Source organism: Tenrec ecaudatus, chromosome 7 (genome assembly GCF_050624435.1).
Source record: "Tenrec ecaudatus isolate mTenEca1 chromosome 7, mTenEca1.hap1, whole genome shotgun sequence".
Classification (NCBI taxonomy): Eukaryota; Metazoa; Chordata; class Mammalia; order Afrosoricida; family Tenrecidae; genus Tenrec; species Tenrec ecaudatus.
The window spans coordinates 87,387,206-87,406,858 of NC_134536.1; the positions used below are offsets into that span (position 1 = coordinate 87,387,206).

The window sequence follows — 19,653 nt, forward strand, 5'->3', positions numbered from 1 at the left end:
TAGTAGTTGTACTCTGTCACCATGAATCAGAAAAAAACCACCAGTGGGTTTGGTTTTGGGTGTATCACAAATCTACACATTCACATGGGTGGAACTATACGTGCAATAGAGTGTGGAGAAGAAAATCAGCATGAACCAGAGAAGTTTATTGAGGGTAAGAGTGAGAATGAGAGCGCGGCCCTGTGCTGGGTCATGGTGGAAGAGGATCTAACTGTAACAGGTACCCTGAAAAAATGAACACAGGAATGGCTGGGGATTTTCATTCATGAGAACCTTAAATCGATTTTGGATTAGGATATATAGTAAGGCGGGATTGGTATTTTCAGATAATGAATTGAAGTGGCAGGAAGGGAGATGAACAAGAGGCTCCAAGCTCAATTAGGGCTGCCATTCCAATCCTGGTGAGAAGCAACAAAGGTCTGTCGGTCAGCACTGGAATTAAAAAGGTGTACGAGAGAAATGGGAAACCATTATTGGATGTGTTAGTCCGGGTAGACCAGAGAAACAAGTCCATGGACACACATACATGTATAAGGAAGAGATTTATATACAAGAGCAATTGAGAAAACATCCCAGCCCAGTCAGATCAAGTCCATAAGTCCGATATTAGCTCATCGAGGGTCTTCCTCCTTTTCACTGTCCCGTTACTTTCCAAGCATGGGACCCTTCTCCAGGGCCTGGTCTCTCCTGACAGCATGTCTAAAGTCTATGAAATAGAGTCGCATGACTTGCCTCTAAGGAGAATTCTGGCTGTACTTCTTCCAAGATAGATCTGCGTGTTCCTTTGGTAGTCCAGGGATTTTCAATATTCATTGCCAGAAACCTTCTACCTTACAAATCTGGCTAGACCAGAGCATGTACATGTATACAGATAAGATCTAGAAACACAGGGAATACAGGACAGATAAACTTCTCGGGATGAATATTTGGAGTAGCCATACCAGGAGGGTAAGGGGAAGGTGGGAGAAGAAAGGGGGAACCAATCACAATGACCTATCTGTAACCCCCTCCCAGGGGGATGGACAACAGACAAGGGGGTAAAGGGAGACATTGGACAGGGCAAGTCATGACAAAACAATAATGATTTATAAATTATCAAGGGTGCATGAGGGAGGGGGGAAAATGAGGAGCTGATACCAAGGGCTCAAGTGGAAAGAAAATGCTTTGAAAACAATGATGAGAATGATGTGGGTAACAAATGTACAAATGTGCTTGACATACAATGGATATATGTATGATTGTGATAACAGTTGTATAGGCCCCCAGTAAAATGACTTAAAAAATAATGCTCTTCCACATTTTCTTTTCGACAACATACTTATTTGGTCCCCAATTCCGTGGGTAAACTTCTCCTGGTGATATGAGTATGGGAAATGTGTCTATGTGGAGAAGGGCCTGGTCGTTACTGCATGATTCATACTGCGTCTAGAAGGCTGGGAGAAATGAGGGGGCACCTCTGTGAAAGTCGGAACAGCGACTGGGTCATTCATCAGTCCTAGTGAGATCTGAACAGTATGCAGAGTCTGAGCTTAGACACTCTTTCCACCATCCAATGAGCCAGCTTCCTGGGATGGAGGTGGATGGCAGGATGGGGAGGAGGGGTATCAATAAGGATAATGTTCGTGGCAAGGTCTCTTACTTTCTCTTGAAATATACGAGGGGGGTTCACAAAGTTTGGGAAAATGAGCCACATGGTAATGGAATTTTCCATCAATATTTTGAAGTCCCTTCACATTTACCATGGGTTTCCCTCCCCCAGCCCCACGATTATTGAGTCGATTCTAACTATATTATGTAGAGTAGTGATATGCTCCATAGGGATTTGATGGTGATTTTTAGAAAGTAGATGACCAAGCTTTTCTTTCAAGGCACCTCTGGGTGAACTTGAACCTTCACCTTCCTTTCGCTTAGGCCAGACTAGTTGGCTCTGCTGAACTTTCCGGCTTATAAGACCCCTGGGATTCCTGTTACCTCCTCTAAAAGGCATCTAAAATAAATCCCTTTCCTTAGAAAAAAAGTGCCTCTGATTTCCTCTCACCAAATTTCTTCACTGTCTCTAAAGCTGCTCATGGCTGTTTTATAAAGATACGGAGGGTGAAGAGGCAGCAGTTGACACAGTGGCTTCCCCAATAGGTTCAGACATAACAGTTGTGAGGGTGCACAGGACTGGGCAGTGTTCTGTTGTACATAGGGTCACGGTGACTCAGTGGGACCCACCACCAGCAACCACAAGAACAGCAACCTCTCACTGCAAAATACCCATGCCATTTAGGCAGGAGATGCTTTAGGCAAAACTATGTGACTTCAAATGTCACCCATAAGATTTCCTGTTCAGAATTTGGATAGGAAGTTCTTTTGGGCTTCATTTCTTTTCTCTCATACTGTACTATACAGAACAGAACCACTCTATCAATATAATTGCTTCTCTTTTGGTTCTTGTACCAAACCCACTGTTCCTGTTAAATCTCTCATAGATAGCCCATTATTGAACGGCTTCTGAAATGGAAGTGGGAGGAGACCTGTTCAAGGCAGAAAAGCAATGGAAACATGCTAAACAGATGACATCTTACCAGTGATCTTTCCCCCTCTTTCTTTGTAGTGTTAGCTGCCCAGTCTACTGACATTTCGGACTGGAGGGATATTACGTATGATTGTACCAGCATTTCTTTATCTCTCAGAGGCTTCGAGTGACAGAGGTGGTTAGTCCGAGAAACAGGATGTTTGCGTTATTGATTAAGGCATTCTGTTTTGACGGAAATGACAGACGAGTCTTGGCTGCTTTGCATGTGTCAAGGCTGCCTGCTTCTTGTCCATCAATTCAGGGAGGTTTTGTTGTGGGGAGTGTGTGAGGCATCATGTCTGATTGCTCTTTCAGACTGTCAGTCACCTTATCTGCCATTGCTGACTAAAAACATTTTCTGATTCAAGAAACAGCCTATACTTGTTTTTGTGTCTGTGAGCATGCAGTCGTTGATTCTAGGCTTTGGGCTATTTTGATCATAAATTCCTATTGCTGGATCTTTCAGCTGTTTTTGCTGAGTGGAGGCTCACCCAGCTGAACAAATGGCTTTACCATTTTCAATTTATTTGTGCCAAAGGGGCAGTCAGAGATTAGAACAAACCATATTGTTCCTTAACCATGCTCCTGGCTTGCTGAACCATGCTATACAGCCATGACTATCAAACTTTGGTGTATAAAATGTAAATTTCTGAACCCATGAATTTTTGAAGCTTCCTTGTATATGAAAACTATTGTCATGTAGAAGTGCCATACAAGAGTCAAAAGTCAGTGTAAGACATGAAAAAATAATAATAATTTATAAATTATCAAGGGTTCATGAGGGAGGGAGGGTGGGGGAGGGAAGGAAAAAATGAGGAGCTGATATCAAGGGCTCAAGAAGAAAGAAAACGTTTTGAAAACGATGATGGCAACAAATGTACAAATGTGCTTGACACAGTTGATGTATGTGTGGATTGTGATAAGAGCTGTATGGGCCCCCAATAAAATGATGAAAAAGAAAAGAGTCAAAAGTCAAAATTAAAGATAAAATAATAAACCTTGGGAATATTTTTGAATCAGGGTTTAGGACAAGCAAACAAACAAACACATATAAGCTATACAAATTTATGAAATGATGTTCATCTATTATTTTTACAAAGTTAACTTATTTCATGGCATCCATTTTGAGAAATAGCTGACAAGGGCACTTTGGCAATCTCTCTTTAAGTTCTGCTGGCTATGTGTTGAACTCCTAACCTTGAGGTCAGGCATTGAAATCTCCTTGGGAGAAAGACGGATCTGTCTGCAATAGAGGTTTGTAGCCTCAGAAAACCTGATAGGGTAGTTAGGAGTCTTAATTGACTCCATAGCAAGTAGTTTTTTAAAGAATATATTTATTTTTTGTATTCAAGCTTAAAATACTCATGCTTTTGATCCAATTATTTTCCTTCTAAGAACTTATCTTAGCTGTATAATTGAACATGCAACCAGAACAAGGATGACAATTACAGCATATTTTATATAGAAAAACCTGAACATTATTTAAAATATGGTGACTGAGGGCTTAATGACTGACAATCCACAACACTTTGTGCTATTAAAATGTATGAGTTAGATCTGCACGTGTGGATATGGAAAAATTGTTAAGACCCACTGTTATATGAAGATGACAATGTATTATGTTTCCATTTGGGTAAAGCAAACTCTCAGAATACACGGATTCTCAGAAAATGCTTAGAAACATGAAGAAATTGTTAAAATGGATACCTTTGGAAGTGGGGATGAATATTTTGGGGTAAGAGGAAGACTCATTTGTCATTGAATAAATATATTCACATATATAGCCTTGTCTTGTTCAATATTTAAAAATCAGATACTACATTCAAAAAAGCAAATTTTTACACACCTGAGTTGTTCTGCTGATTCTAGCATATTTGGGATAATTATGCTTCGCTATTAGATGGATCAAATTATGTTTGAAATCAAATTATGTTTGGTAAAGCAAATCAAATAAGCATATGAAACATTTGCACAGGTGATTATTTGAAAAAAAGTGTGTTGTAAAAGACCCAAACTTCACTAGGCAATATCCACACAGTTAGTACAGCCTGTCTGAACTGAAAGGGGCTTTGATGGAGCAGAGGTGAAAGGACTCAGTGGCTCTCTGAGGCTGCACCTTCTCAAATGTGACTAGTTGCACAAAGTCATCCCATCGTCGTAAGTCAATGAATATACCTACCTGGGAAACAATCCTCCACACGTTAACATCAGGAAGGTCATTTTAAATGAATGAAGAGTGGTGCTTCAGACACTCAAACTACTGGAAAACCTATAGTTGTGAAGTCGATGTTGACTTTCAGTGACCCAATAGGACAAAGTAGAACTGATCATAGGGTTTTCTGAATTGTAAATCTTTATGGACATCGAGTGCCGTGTCTGTCTCCTGTGGAATGACAGATGGCTTTGACCCCTGATTTTTTGGTTAGCACATTTTAACCCTTGAACTACTTGGGCTCCCATTTTGCCTTACCAGTCCTGTCAATTAACCAGGAGGTGGGGATAGAACTGTTAGTTATGGGATAAAACTATCAATAATACATGAAGTAGTTACATAAAGTGGTTAAGCTTTAAAAACATTGCAATGTGATTGATTACTTTCATATATGTTCCCCCCCCCCCATGATCTTATAACTCTGATCAAATGATTGCATGGGAGTACGCACGCCATTTTCTTGTGGCCCACAAAAGGAATTGGATTAATAATGCAAATAAGGTGCATAGCACTTTTGTGAAGATGGGACCATACAAATTAGGTGTGTGTAACCCTAATGATGAGGGGATCGGTTTTGCTCTCCTGCTAGGATTACACTGACCCATGTCAGAGTTGGGAAGGGGAACCTCATAACCCCAAGAAAGAAGAGCTAGGCATTGAGTGTATCCTTTAGACCAAGATGTCTGTGCTGAGATACTCCTAGACCCAGGGAGCAAGGACAGGGGGTGGGAGGTGGGAGGGTGGCAAGAGTGAGGAGACCAAGAGCAGTGTGAGACAAGTGGCAATGATAGCGTGGCAGATAACACTTGGCAGTAGATCAGTCTGAGAGTGGGCAGAGTGAGATGGTTACAGTAGGTGGGTCAATCCACAGAGAAAGCTGAGAGCCTTTCGCAGAGATTTCCTGGTGGAGTGGGGCATCCCTGTCCACTAACTGGCAGAGCTAAAGAGCTTTGTTAGACATGGCTAAGCAGGCCAGATACTGGGCTTGTTTAGGAGTCCCAAGAGTCCTGAGGGGCTGAGGGCAGAGAGGCCTGGAGATGGAGGGCCGGGGAGAGGCCTGGTTGAAAGGCTGTCTTAGTTGTTCCTAATCCTAAATTATAACCTATTGCTTCCCTAATAAACCCCATAAGGGTGAGCATGGTCTATGAGAGCTGGGTGGCCATGGTAAGGAATTATTTAGTCCAGCAGCAAAATAAGATGCCTTGGGAGGGATGGCTTGTGCTAGAAATGGTCAGACGATTGCAGAGAGGAGGCATGTCTGTTGATGCTGATAACGATTTGTCCCATCTTTTGCGAAATTAGATGCAGAGGTCTGGCCCTGCCACCACCCCATCTTTACATGCATACTGTTGCGAATAGTACTTTCTCCAGCTATGAAAGATATACTCATTGGAGAAAGTACAGAGAAGTAGAGGTTATACAATATTAACTGAAAGGAATGTTTTTTAAATTACGATTTTAAATAGCTTCAGGGTTTCTGCCAAGTTTTGAATTCTGTTCGTTCTTGTACGCAGACTTGAATGCTAATGAGGACTTGTGTGTAATCTGCTTAAACGCACATAGGATATCTGTGGAAAGAGAGACAAGACTGGAAACAGGGTCTCTAAGCAAAAGGATTGAAGGGAAAGAGACCGGGCATTGGTGGGGCTGTTTTGACAGCCGTTTGCATCATTTATTTTGTCATACCATGCTTAAAAAATACACAAAAGCTCTATCTAAACTTTAAAAACCCCATCAAATCTTTCATATTAAATTCCTCTAATAGTCCCAATTGTTCCTAATTCTTCCATAGAAACATGTGCACTGAAAATAGAACCCATTACTAAGCCATAAGCCAAATGAAGACAATTTAATATGCACAAGCAAAAAAAACCCCATTATTTCTCCTAACCACACAGATAAAAAAGAAAGAAAAAAAACTGGAAGAAGGCATAAACAAAGGAGACAGAATAGCGAAGAATGAAATACCTGTTGGGAAGATAGCCAGTTGCCCTTGAATTGACTCTGACTGGTGGTGACTCCATACGTGTTAGAGTTGAACGGTGGTTCACAGGGTTTCCCATGACTGACTATCAGAGAGATATTGCCAGGTATTTCTTCTGAGGCTTCTTTGGATAGACGTTAGCTTGCAAATGTTTGGCTAGCGCTGAGTATATTAACTGTGTGAAGCTCCCAGGGTCTTATTTGATTGGAAGAGAGGGAGGGAAACAGAATCCAAGATTTATAAAAGTTCCCTTCTCCGCAATCTATAAAGACTCCCACTGTTCAAAAAGAAGCCGGATACATAGAAAATATACCGCTGGGCCGTTTGGGCTTAAATGCTAGAAACTCACGAAGAAGGGTGACATCAAAGGCTAATGGAGAAGATGAATGACCAGTATGGGCAAACCACTGGAGGGAAATCATGGAAAGCTGAAAGAATCAATAAAAAAATTTTAAAATCACGAGTAACAATCACAAAAAACCACCCCTAGTTTTCTGTGGTTTCTTTCTTTTCTTTCTTTCTTTCTTTCTTTCAACATTTTATTAGGGGCTCATACAACTCTTATCACAATCCATACATACATCAATTGTATAAAGCACATCTGTACATTCTTTGCCCTCATCATTTTCAAAGCATTTGCTCTCCACTTAAGGCCTTTGCATCAGGTCCTCTTTTTATCCACTCCCTCCAGGCGCCCCCCTCCCTCATGAGCCCTTGATAATTTATAAATTATTATTTTGTCATATCTTTCCCTGCCCGGTGTCTCCCTTCACCCCCTTTTCTGTTGTCCATCCCCCAGGGAGGAGGTCACATGTAGATCCTTGTAATCGGTTCCCTCTTTCCAACCCACTCACCCTTTACTCTCCCAGTATCGCCCCTCTCACCCCTGGTCTTAAAGGTATCATCTGCCCTGGATTCCCTGTGCCTCCAGCTCCTATATGCACCAATGTACATCCTCTGCTCTATCCAAACTTGCAAGGTAGAATTCGGATCAGGATGGTGGTGGTGGTGGGGGGGCATTTAGGGACTGGAGGAAAGCTGTATTCTTCATCGGTGCTACATCACACCCTGACTGACTCATCTCCTCCCCTAGACTCCTCTGTGAGGGGATCTCCAGCCGACAAATGGGCTTTGGGCCTCCTGTGGTTTCTTTATGTTGAACAAAAGTTGCTTTTTGTAACATATGAAGCTTCTAACCTTCCCACTGGACAGATCCTTGGAAGCTTATATTGAATCTAGTTCCTACCGAATGGCCGGAGAGATCAGGAGCGATTGGGTTAGTTCCGCGGGTTTTAGAGAGGCCCGGGATGAGCAACCACGGAGCTGCCTGTCCCACTGCTGGGAAGCTCTACACAGGACATGCATTTTCAGCATGAAACTAAGCCTTAAGGGTAACAAGGGGTGGGGTAGCGGGGAGCACACATATTGAAAATTAGTCCTTCTTAGAACTGCCTCATGCCTTTCCTTGGCATCTCTATTGAATAAAGATACACGTTCATTTTTGAAAAGTCTAAATGGGCATGTGATTTATTTTTCTGTTTCCTTAGGAAGTAATGTGATAAGCCTGAAAATGCTTTATATTTGTTATCTGAAATCTATGGCTCCTCTGTTTAAGTAAACATCAGCTACTTAGCTAATTAAATGTATTACTCTTAAGGCCTTGTTTATAGGAAAGTGTCAACTTTCAGGATGTTGTCTGGAAGTCTCAATAATATTATTTAAAAACAACAGTGCACTCTCTTTTCATAGGCTGACCTTTCAGTCACCACTGCCTAAAAATGACTCAGAACAAAAGATGATCTAAGGGATGAAGCAAGATAAGATCAAATTGATGACATGGCGATTATATCAAGGACCATTTGATCGCGGATGGAATATACTGCTGATCCCTAGGCTCAGGTGCAAGTAAGCCCTTGCAGTTTTTATGACTCGGTTGGTATAAAAGGGAAGTGGAGACTTTATGAACTACAGTTACTGAGAATCACAGGACAAAACTGGAATCCCTCTTCAAATTCACAAGCAGCTGCTCTGAACACATCCTGCAAGGTGTCCGGAGGAAGGTAATATCAATGAAACACGGAGAAGATTCTTAGCTCCTTTCCCTTTTAGCATTCATGAATCAGCTGGGGATGAACTTTAAAAAATTGTGAGCTGTGATCACAGGCGAAGACACCATCTAAGAGGATCCCGGAATCAAACTTCTCTTGCTGATATGCCTGAATGCTTGTCTAGCTAAACATTTTCTTCAAGGACCATTGGCTGTCATTTGAAAGGCATTCTTTTGAGTGACGTCAAGGGTCAGAGAAAGGGGGTAAACATCTAGTTAGCGGTCAATAATTTTTATTGTCAGTTTTCAAATGGTGCATAACTATGTTTTCAAGTTGTTCGTTAACTTCTGATTCATTTGAATAGATGTTTTCCATAATCTTGAATAGATACTGCACTTTATGAATCATCCTTTCATTTTTTTTCTTTCTTAGAAGGCTAAAATAAATCAGCATGATTTCTCTAAGTGCTACTAATGATTTCTCCATGATAAATTACTTGTCTAAGTCAGATTGGCTTGTTCTCATGGAAAACTGGAAAATTTGTGTACTATAGAAGGCAACCTGGTAGCACAAACAGCTACATAATTGATTCAAACCTGCCCAGTGGCTCTCTGGGAGAAAGAATCTGGCGATCTGCTCCCCTATAGATTACAGCCAAGAGAGCCCCATTGGCAGCTCTCCTGTGTCATATGGGTCTCTATGAGTCAAAATCAATGGATGGGACCTAGTCACCAGTGGGCTCTTTCCTAAGAACAACTACAAGGACCGGTTGATGTTGCCTTTTGTTGTTAGTAAGGTTGCTATGGGTTGAACCAACTCCTCGGCACCTCACAATGACAACAACAACAACAGGTTCATTTACATCAGCGTTAGCTCAAAGGGAGGTTGGTTAGGAAACCGAGACTAGAAAATCGAAGTCTTCTCCCCCACACTTCCTTAAGAGCATGGAGGAACAGTAATTGGTCACCGCGGGGAAACTATGAATTGATTCTTGGTGGAGACCTGAAGAGTGCAGGAGCTCTGTCTCATTCCCATAAGAAGTTTTGTTTTCTAAATTCTACAGTCTTTTGTCCATTCAAAAGTAAGATATTTTGCAGTCGAAGAGAGGCATCTAAGCTTTGAAGATGCCTTTTAAAAATAATTACTCAGCTTAACACCAATTCAATTATATACATTAGTTGTACAAAAAGCATTTTAATACTCTGCCATAGTCTTGATTTTACCTTTTAAAGCGAAGATCAATCAGCATTTATAAAAGTTTCATGTATTTTCACTGCTACTTTACTTTGGCTTTGTAAGTTTTTTTTCTTTTCATTCTGGCAGTAATTGAGTATGTGAAATTTTGAGTCACATTTCTTTCTGTTTCCCACGGAAGGGCTGGCATGTGAGAAATATTAGAGAAGCAATTGGTAATGTTTCAGAACAGATTCTCAGGTATGTTTTAGTATAATTTTTTCTTTTTAAAATGTGAGTCTCAAATTATATGAAGACTCAAAGTAAAAGCTAAATAGAGCAAGATTAGAAGTTAGTGAAAATCTTGTTCAAAAGCAGATCAAAGTACTTTACTTCCACAAAGGCAAAAAAGATATAATTATCAAATCCATTATTACAGAAACTGGATAGAACAGATGAACTGGTATACATTATAAAAATAACACATTGCAGAGGAGAGTGAAGAAAGCAAGGAGAGAGGCAAGATTATAGTTCAAATCTTGGAGTAGAAATTCTTGTTGAAAGAGATAGCAGTTGGTCCAGTTATCAATTGCTATGGACCAAACTAACTGAGGGTTTAATGAACAAATGACAAACTATTATTATCTATGAAGTTTCTGTTGGTGGATTGGGAACATTGGGGTAATTAACTTGGGTCTTCCACATCGTTGAAGACAGTGGCTGGGGCTGGATTCATCTGAAGTGTTGATTGGTCATTCAGGAAGGAGGTCCGGTTTGGGTTTGGCATTGGGCTGCTAACCACAAGGTCAGAGTTTCAGACCCACTAGCTGCTCCACAGGAGCAGATAACATGAGGTTATCTGTACCTGTAAAGATTGAGAGTCTAAAAAAAGATTTACAGTCTCAGAAATCATATTTAGGATGAGAAATGACTGGATAGCCATGGGTTTGGTTTTGGGTTATTCAAGATGGTTTCTTCATCCACACATCTCATTGCTCCATGAGCCATTTTCTCTGTTCACATGGCGTCTCCTTCTCTGGGGCCCCTGCTTCTCATCTTCCAGAGCCCTTGCATATGGCTCAGCTTTATCCTCCTCTGATGGTCTGAAGGTAGTTGCCTGGCAGCAGCTTCTAAAAGACTAGAAACTGGGAGGTCAGTTTAAGGAATATGCGTTGACCCGCTGTAACCTCTACCTGATTCTATTTATCAGCGAGGTCACAGAGTCTGTGTAGATGGAATGGGATACAACGGTAAACAAATCTTTAATGGGGACACATTGCAGAAAAGCATGTGAGTGGACAGTTTAATAGTATGGCCATTTTAGGAAATGACCACCTGTTAAAAGAGTGGAGACTTAGGGGCAATGAACAATAGAGGGGATTCCCTTTGCGGATTCTCTACTCTACTTTTTACTAGGGGAAAAATACCTCATAAATTAAGGTGCCAGGACTGTAAATCTGTAGTCTTGCACATCTCTCCTAATACTGAAAGAGCTTTGGGAAATGATTTTCTTTATACTGCCTTCCTACTTTTAAATAGGAAAAATGATACTTGGTGTGCGAATACTTCACAAAAATTGTCTCGAATAAAACTGGACTGTTGATTTCTTCTTTCAAGTCTGTTCTTGGGCTGGATGCTCTGCTGACATCTGGTCGCTAGGTGACCTTGCTGATGTTTGAGATACTGGTGCTATAGTTCGCAACAGCACAGCCTCCCACAGCACAATACACAGCCGGACAGGTTTGGCAAGTGAGCAAAACAAAAGGTGACGCACACAAAAAAGTTATAAGAAGGATTCTTATTTTACTATAATAGTGTATTTTTGGCCTTTGACTTTCCTACTTTTTCTGTATGGTAAATTGGAACTATGTAATGTTTTATCTCTGATAGTATTTATTCTGGCAATAACATTGATTTAAAAAAATTAATGTAGTTAAAAAGAAATAATACTTGAATTTCTCATTTAAAACAATGTTTTATGGGGCACTGGGTTTTTCACATCAAAATTTTTATAGATTTTTTTGCAATATAGATTTATATGCAGCAAATTAAAAAAATTATGATATGCTAGGCACATCAGAAGGGAAATGAAAGAATCCAAATTTTAATTACCTAATTATGTTAGCATTGTAAAGCATCTTTGAGCAACAAAGTGGAACGTGTACATTTATTATAAGTCTCTTAAATTTAGTCAATTAAGAAATGAAAATACTCAAACCATGAATGTTATAAATGAGTTAAGATCATTTTATAAAGCTATGCATATGATAGCAATTTTATTGTAAACATTGAATGCCCCCCTTTTAAGGAAAATAATCTTAAACTTCATCCTTTGTTTAATTCTTCATTACGGAAACCTTGTTTTCATAGGGCTTTGCAAACTATGCTGTAATTTCCTTTTAAATATAAGCCCCCTTTCCTTTCTTATCTCTGAATTTCATCTGGAAAATAATTAGCAGGCTTGTAATTTTGTGGAGGTAAAAAGTTACTGTTAAATGATAAGTAAAAAGAAATCCCACCTCAAATGTGATTGCCAAACTGGGTGACATCAGTTGGCTTTATTTTTCTCGGGATACATACCTGGGTGATACTCAATAATCTCTATTATCTGAGTATTAGATTATAATAGTAACTACTGGTAATAAAATCTACAACCTCTACCTGCTGGAGGAGTCAGGAGGATGACTGGACAACGGTCCAAACCATGAAATATATATTCAATACTGCCATGTTTCCTTTTCCATTCAGCACATGCCCTCAATTCTCAGAGTTTTTCATCTACACTCTTTCAGGTCTGATGCTGCCACATGTCTCAATGTCTACATGCTTTCAGTTTAACTCATAGTCATTTGCCTATCGAGGGTCCTCCAGGTGCCTTATTCATATTTATATCACTTGTACTGGGCACAGTGCCTGTCACTTAGCAGCCACGCATTTCAAAGTCCTTAATTCTCTCAGTCCTTCTGTATGAACCTTACATTTTGTACTTTACAACATATGAACTCTTGACAAACTGTTGAAACTTCCTCTTTTTGTTAAATAGAGTAATCACTAATTATCATTATTAAAAAATGCATGAGGTGAGTTGAGATTGATAGGAGGGGTATTAATCAGTCCCTCTTCTTCCCCCTCCAACTCAAGCTATTCCTTGTCATCATCTTTGAGAAAACAAAACCAAAAAACTATCCATGAATGTGTGAATGGGTTTCAGGTCACTCCGGTGACTGGGAGGCATGCTGAAGTACAGAGGTATTGATGAAAGAACTGGAGCATTATTGAGGTAGGGTGACTAGAGCATGGAACAATGAAAGATACTCACTGCAGGATGGGGGATTCAGAGAATGTTCCAAGAGCAAAGTAGAAATCCATTTACTAGAAACAGAGCACACGAGGAAGGAAAACTGGAAGCCAGACTCACAACTGACTTTCCTGATCACTAAACCCAGAGTCTTGAAATTCCTTTACCCTAAGAGAGAAGTGGCCACTTGACAGGAGATGGTAGTGAGTCTTCAGAGGGGTGCAGGGGTCTCCTCTGGAGTAGGATGAAGGAGTCAGAACATCATTCTTCCCTTTGACACTTTCCACCTTCAAATCTTTCATTAAGGCAACTTTTGAATTATGTTCTCTGGATCAGTTGAAATACTAATTAAGACTTACAGGTCTATCTGTTGTTTAACCAGCAATTACTAAATACCTATTTCATGACAGGCAATGTGCTGGGCATTAGACACCTGCCATTAAGGAGTTCTTTCCACCATCTGTCATTTAGTCAACATTCAATTGTGTAGATGGGGCTAATGAGGCAAAGCTTTAGCTTACTGTCAAGAAGTCAGTTAGATTTAATCTGCTTCATTAACATAGAATTATGTTTCTAAACCCAGCCAGTCAACAAGAAATGTATGATATGAGTCAGTGGAGCTTGCAGGTGTGAAAACATAGATGAGTCACCCAGTTATCACCACCGCTAGAAAAACGAGAAACCTCATCATCTCCCAGTGGCAGCTCATTGGCAGTGTCTCCTAAAGTAAAGTGAAGACGTCTTATTGGACAACAGAAAGAAACACGGTCCTGCACCATCCCTACAATTGTTATTTTTGAGTTCATCATTGCAGCCACTATGTCAATACAGCTTATTGAGGGCCATCTTCTTTTCCACTGTTTTACCAAGTATTGATGCTCTGCTCCAAGGACTGATCTCTCCTGACAACATGTACAAAGTGCATGAGAAGCAGTCTTATTCTTGCTTTGAAGGAACCTTCTGGCTGTACTTCTAAGACAGCTTTGTTCATTCTTCTGGAAGTTCATGATCTATTTAACACTGCAATGCTTTGCCAACACCATAGTTCAAATACATAACTTCTTCTTTGGTCTGTCTTATTCATTGTCCAGCTTTCACATGCAAGGAGGGGCTTGACCATGTGGGTGGCTCGAGTCAGGAGCACCTTACTCCTCAAGGAGACGTCTTTGCTCTTTAACACTTTAAAAAGATTATGTGCAGTAGATTTGTCCAGTGGAATATGTCATTTGATATCTTGATTGCTGCTTCCATGAGCATTGATTGTGCGTCCAGGCAAAATGAAATTCTTGATGACTTCCTTGCTTTCTCCTTTCATCCTGATGCTGTCTGTTGATCTGGTGGTGAGGAATGGGGTTTTTCCGGCCACATTAAGTTGCAAACCGTACTGAAGGGTTTGATCGGCAGCAGTAGTTCTGTCAGCTTGAAAAATGCTGAGCATGTTTTTCTCTTTTGGTTTTCTAACTCCAGGTCTTTGCACATTTCATTCTAACCATTCACTTTGTCCTAGCGTCCTATCTTTGAAGCTTCCTGTTTAGCTCTTTTAAATCATCCTCTCTTTCAGTCAGTTTAGTTTCAGTTTCAGTGTTTTCTTTCTCTCCTGCCTTTCTAGTGACCCTTTGCTTTCTTCATGTTTGACATTCATGATGTCCTCACATAACTCCTCTGTCTTTGGTCCATTTGTGGTCATTGTATGAAATCCATTCTCGAGGTGGTCTCTACATTCAGGGGGAATGTACTCAAGGTTGTATTTTGTCTCCCGTGGACTTGCTCTGTTGTGTTTCAATTTCAACCTGAACTTCAACATGAAAAATCAATGGTCTGTTCCATAGTCATAAGGAGCCCTGGTGGTGTAGTGGTTGCTCATTGTGCTGCAATCCCTATGGGAGACAGCTCGAAACCACCAGCAGCTCTGAAGGAGAGAGATTGTACTTCATACTCCTGTAAGCAGTTAGTCTCAGAAACCCACAGGGGTCACTATGAATCTGCAACCACTCGATGGCAATGAGTTTGGGCTTTGGGGTCCATAGTCAGCCCTTGGCCTCATTTTGGCTGGTAATATTCAGCTGCTCCATCATCTCCTTCACCAATATAGTTTATTTAGTTCTTGTTTATTCCATCTAGGAAGGTCTACATGTCTAAACTTCTGTGTTGACGAAAAGGTACTCACAATGAAGAAGTCACTGGTTTTGCAATAAAATTTTCTGTGTCTACAGTGATCAAACATAAAAGCCACAGGCATCGATAATTACTGGTGTTTTGAATGCAAAAGTTGTCAAGGATTTTATTTTGTTTGGATTCACAATCAAAGCTAATGAAAACAGCAGTCAAGAGTTCAAAGGACACATTGGGTAAATCTGCTGCATGATCCCTTTTGAAGGTGTTGAAAAGAAAAGGTGTTACTTTGAGGACTGCAGTACACCACGCCCAAGCCATGGTATTTCAAGCATGTGAAAGTTGGACAATGAATCAGAAAGACCAGAGAAAAATCCGTGTATTTGAACTATAGCGTTGGCTAAGAATATTGAAAGTAACATAAACTGCCAAAAGAACAAACAGATCTTGGGCTTCTTAGGACAGGATGGAGAGACTTCCTCTCATGTATTTTGGACATGTTGTCAGGAGAGACCAGTCCCTGGAGAAGACATCATGCTTGGTAAAGTGGAGGGGCGGCAAAAAAGAGGCAGGCCCTCCAGGAGACGGATCGACATAGCAGGTGCAACAATCAGCTCACATGTAACAATTGTGAGGATGGTGTAGGGATGGGCTGTTTTTCCTTCTGTTGCACATAAAGTTGCTATGAGTTGGAACAAGCTCAATGGCACCTAAAAATAACAACAATATTTTAAGAGAGAATTTATTATTGTTACCATTAAGCCCAATCTAATCGGTTTGCATGAAGAATGGGGAGTTTCAACTTCTCACTTTCTTCCTAAGAGGAAACATCAATTAACTTGTTCATAAGAAACAAACAAAACCTCTATATGGAAACCTGGTGGTGCAGTGGTTATGCCCTGGGCTGCCAACCACGTGGTCAACAGCTTGAAACCATCAGGAGAAAGATGAGGCTTTCTACTCCAGTAAAAAGATAGTCTCAGAAACTCACTAGGCAGTACTGTAGCGTTACTGTGAGTCAGAAACAACTCTGCTGCAGTGAGGTTTTTTTTTGTTTTGTTTTTAGAGTGTGTTGGATGCAAATGATGTTAGGATGTGTTTGTGCAAATGATTAATGCGCTCAGCTACTAATCACAAAGTCACCCAGAGGCATCTTGGGAGAATGGCCGGCCAATCTATTTCCAAAATGTTATATACCATGAAGACCCTATGGAACACAGTTCTACTCTGACACACATGGAGACACCTCTATAAGAGTTAACTTTATGTGATCAGGAGTCGTCGATGGGATCAGGTGTGAGGCATCAAAGACCCAGAACAAAAAATCTTTTCAATGTGAATGATGGGGCGCATGGAGTGGAGACCCAAAGCCCATCTGTAGACAATTGGACACACCCTTACAGAAGGGTCACAGGAAGAGATGGGCCAGTCAGGGTGCAGTATAGTACCGATGATACACACAACTTTCCTCTAGTTCTTTAATGCTTCCTTTCCCTCACTGTCATGACCCCAATCCTACCCTACAAATCCGGCTAGACCAGAGCATGTACATGGGTACAGAAAAGATCTGGAAACACAGGGAATACAGGACACACAAACCCTTCAGGACCAATAATGAGAGTAGCGATACCAGGAGGGCAAGGGGGCGGGTGGAGGGGAAAAAAGGGATCAAATAACAATGATTTACATATAACCCCCTCCCAGGGGGATGGACAACAGGAAAGTAGGTGAAGGGGGACATTGGACAGTGTAAGACATGAAAAAAATTATAAATTATAAAGGGTTCATGAGGGAAGGAGTGGGTGGGAGGGAGGGAAAAATGAGGAGCTGATACCAAGGACTCAAATAGAAAGAAAATGTTTTGACAATGATGATGGCGACATATGTACAAATATGTTTGACATAATGTATGTATGTATGGATTGTGATAAGAGCTGTAAGAGCCCCCAATAAAATGATTTAAAAAAAGAGTTATCTTGGCAGTAATGTCTAGAGTATTGGGAACTCAAAGGAGAAGAGTCATGATAGTGACCTTTATTATACTAGTAATATTTAAACTGCTGATTGTTTTTATGAAGGATAAACAAATTTTAGATTAATTTTACTTTTCACCCCCAGGTCTTTTTTGCAGAAGGACCATGGATTGCTACAGAAAGTATGCAGCTGTCATCCTGGCTATGCTGTCTGTGTTTCTGCACCTCCTCCATTCTTTTCCTGATGGAGAGTTTTCTATGCAGGGTGAGTGGTCAGATTCGGTTTGCAGTAATAAGAACAGTAAACATTTCTAGTTGTACATCAATAACTTCATTAATTACAATTCCTTCTCCTTTTCAAATGTGATCACAAATCTTTGCCTAGTGTATGTATATTTAGGCACTTTTAAATTGTGAACATAAAATTAAATTAGGTTCAGAAAATGTACAGTGAATTATATCTCACATGTCCATTTAAATAGAAGTAAGTACATGTTCATTCCTTATTATTCTTTATTTGAGCTTCTCAATCAGAAATGTCTTTTATTCAGTTGCCTCATTTTTTCTTACATTTCTCCCAAAAGATTTGAGAAAATGTAACATATCCTTTGTAGATGAATTTTCACATCACTTAACAAGTGAGGAAAACAAAAACATTTTACGCAGTAAATTTGTTTTGCTGTATTGTTTGGAAAAAAATCTCATATAATAGCTGGTATAACTTCATCGACTATGAAATTGTGAGTCACTATTGGTTAGGACTTTTCTCCAGATAAATAGTAATGTTGTCTTCCTAAATCCTGTGTGAAGCTGCCAGATCTAATATCAGATTCTCTGCACACACTGAGCATTCTTAATTCTGACATATTTTTCTCTGTCAATATTTGAAATTGCAATGGGGGAAAACAATAGGCCGAACCAAGGGAGAGAATATTTTGCCTCTGGGCAAAATTCTTTCAAATGAGCTTGGTGTTTTCATCTGCCATGTTCTGTGCTCCCTGCGTTGGGAGAGAGAATCAATGTTTGAGGAGAGAGAAACTACCACAACTGTGATTTCCCATGCATAGCTGTAAACATTGTTTCCCCACGTAAATCACTATATTCAGTATAAATGGCTCTTATGCATGAACATGAGCTTATAGCAAAAATATTTCTTTTCAATGGAAAAAAAGAACATTGATCATTTTATATGTAAGGAAGTAGTTATTTTTGACTCCTTTTTGGCTAAGTTTGGTCTTTGCTTTTTTTAATGGAAGGTTGCCCAGAATGCAAGCTGAAAGAAAATAAATACTTCTCCAAGCTGGGTGCGCCAGTTTATCAGTGCATGGGCTGCTGCTTCTCCAGAGCATACCCCACGCCAGCACGGTCCAAGAAAACAATGCTCGTGCCGAAGAACATCACCTCAGAGGCAACGTGCTGTGTGGCCAAAGCATTTACCAAGGTGAGAACTTACGTGGTCTGGCAACATTTCCAGGAGCCACATCCGAGCAAGGGCCACCGACTGCTTCATGGGTTCCATCCTTTGATGGCCTCGTATACAGGAGAGGCTACATTTGGCCCTCTTAATTAATAAAGTCAGCAGTCCTGTGGATATAGGTTGGATTTATTCAGAATGAAGAGATGGAAGTGAAGACGGGAAGGTTGGTAGAGAGTAAGTATACCATATGCACCCAATGTGAGCCTACCTTCTTAGCGTGAAAACAGCAGCTTAACGGAAGAGTGTGTAAATATATCTACTTCATTTGGCGATATATAGCTATTTTGCATGTATTTACATATGTATGTGTGCATATATATTTAATTTTGTATAAGTATATATATGTGTGTGTATTTTTTCCCTACGTCTTTAGGCCACAGTCATGGGAAATACCAAAGTGGAGAACCACACGGAGTGCTACTGCAGTACCTGTTATTATCACAAATCTTAAATACTTTTCCATGCCGTGCTGATGACTGCTGACTTCCTGGAACGAAAGTGTTCAGTGTTTATGGGCTTGTGAGATAAAACCCTCCTTTCCCTTGCCATACCACTTTGGGCATGCTTCAAGGATATAGTGCAGCTTTATTACCTTTCTCCTTATCCTACATTAAAATCAGCAGTCTACCTCTTTTCACTTGGAATGAAATACAGCATTCTGCATGACCATAAAACACCCACTCTGATGGAAATAAAGTATTTCAAATCATCATTTAATCATTTGATACTAATTTCTGGTGAAAGGCTTAATTAAAGCCAGTTGCTTTTGAGTCGCATTCACTCAGTGACCTGACACTGAAAGGCCTTTGCTCCACC

At 40.3% G+C, this 19,653-nt stretch overlaps 1 protein-coding gene across 1 annotated transcript; it reads left to right on the forward strand.

Annotated features, from left to right (window-relative positions):
• Window positions 1-17,525: 17,525 nt before the first annotated feature.
• Window positions 17,526-19,288, forward strand: CGA (glycoprotein hormones, alpha polypeptide). Its single transcript, XM_075554030.1, has 3 exons — window positions 17,526-17,625; window positions 18,617-18,801; window positions 19,211-19,288. Exons 1-3 carry the CDS (start codon window positions 17,526-17,528, stop codon window positions 19,286-19,288), a joined length of 363 nt encoding a protein of 120 aa, XP_075410145.1.
• The last annotated feature ends 365 nt before the right edge of the window (window positions 19,289-19,653 follow it).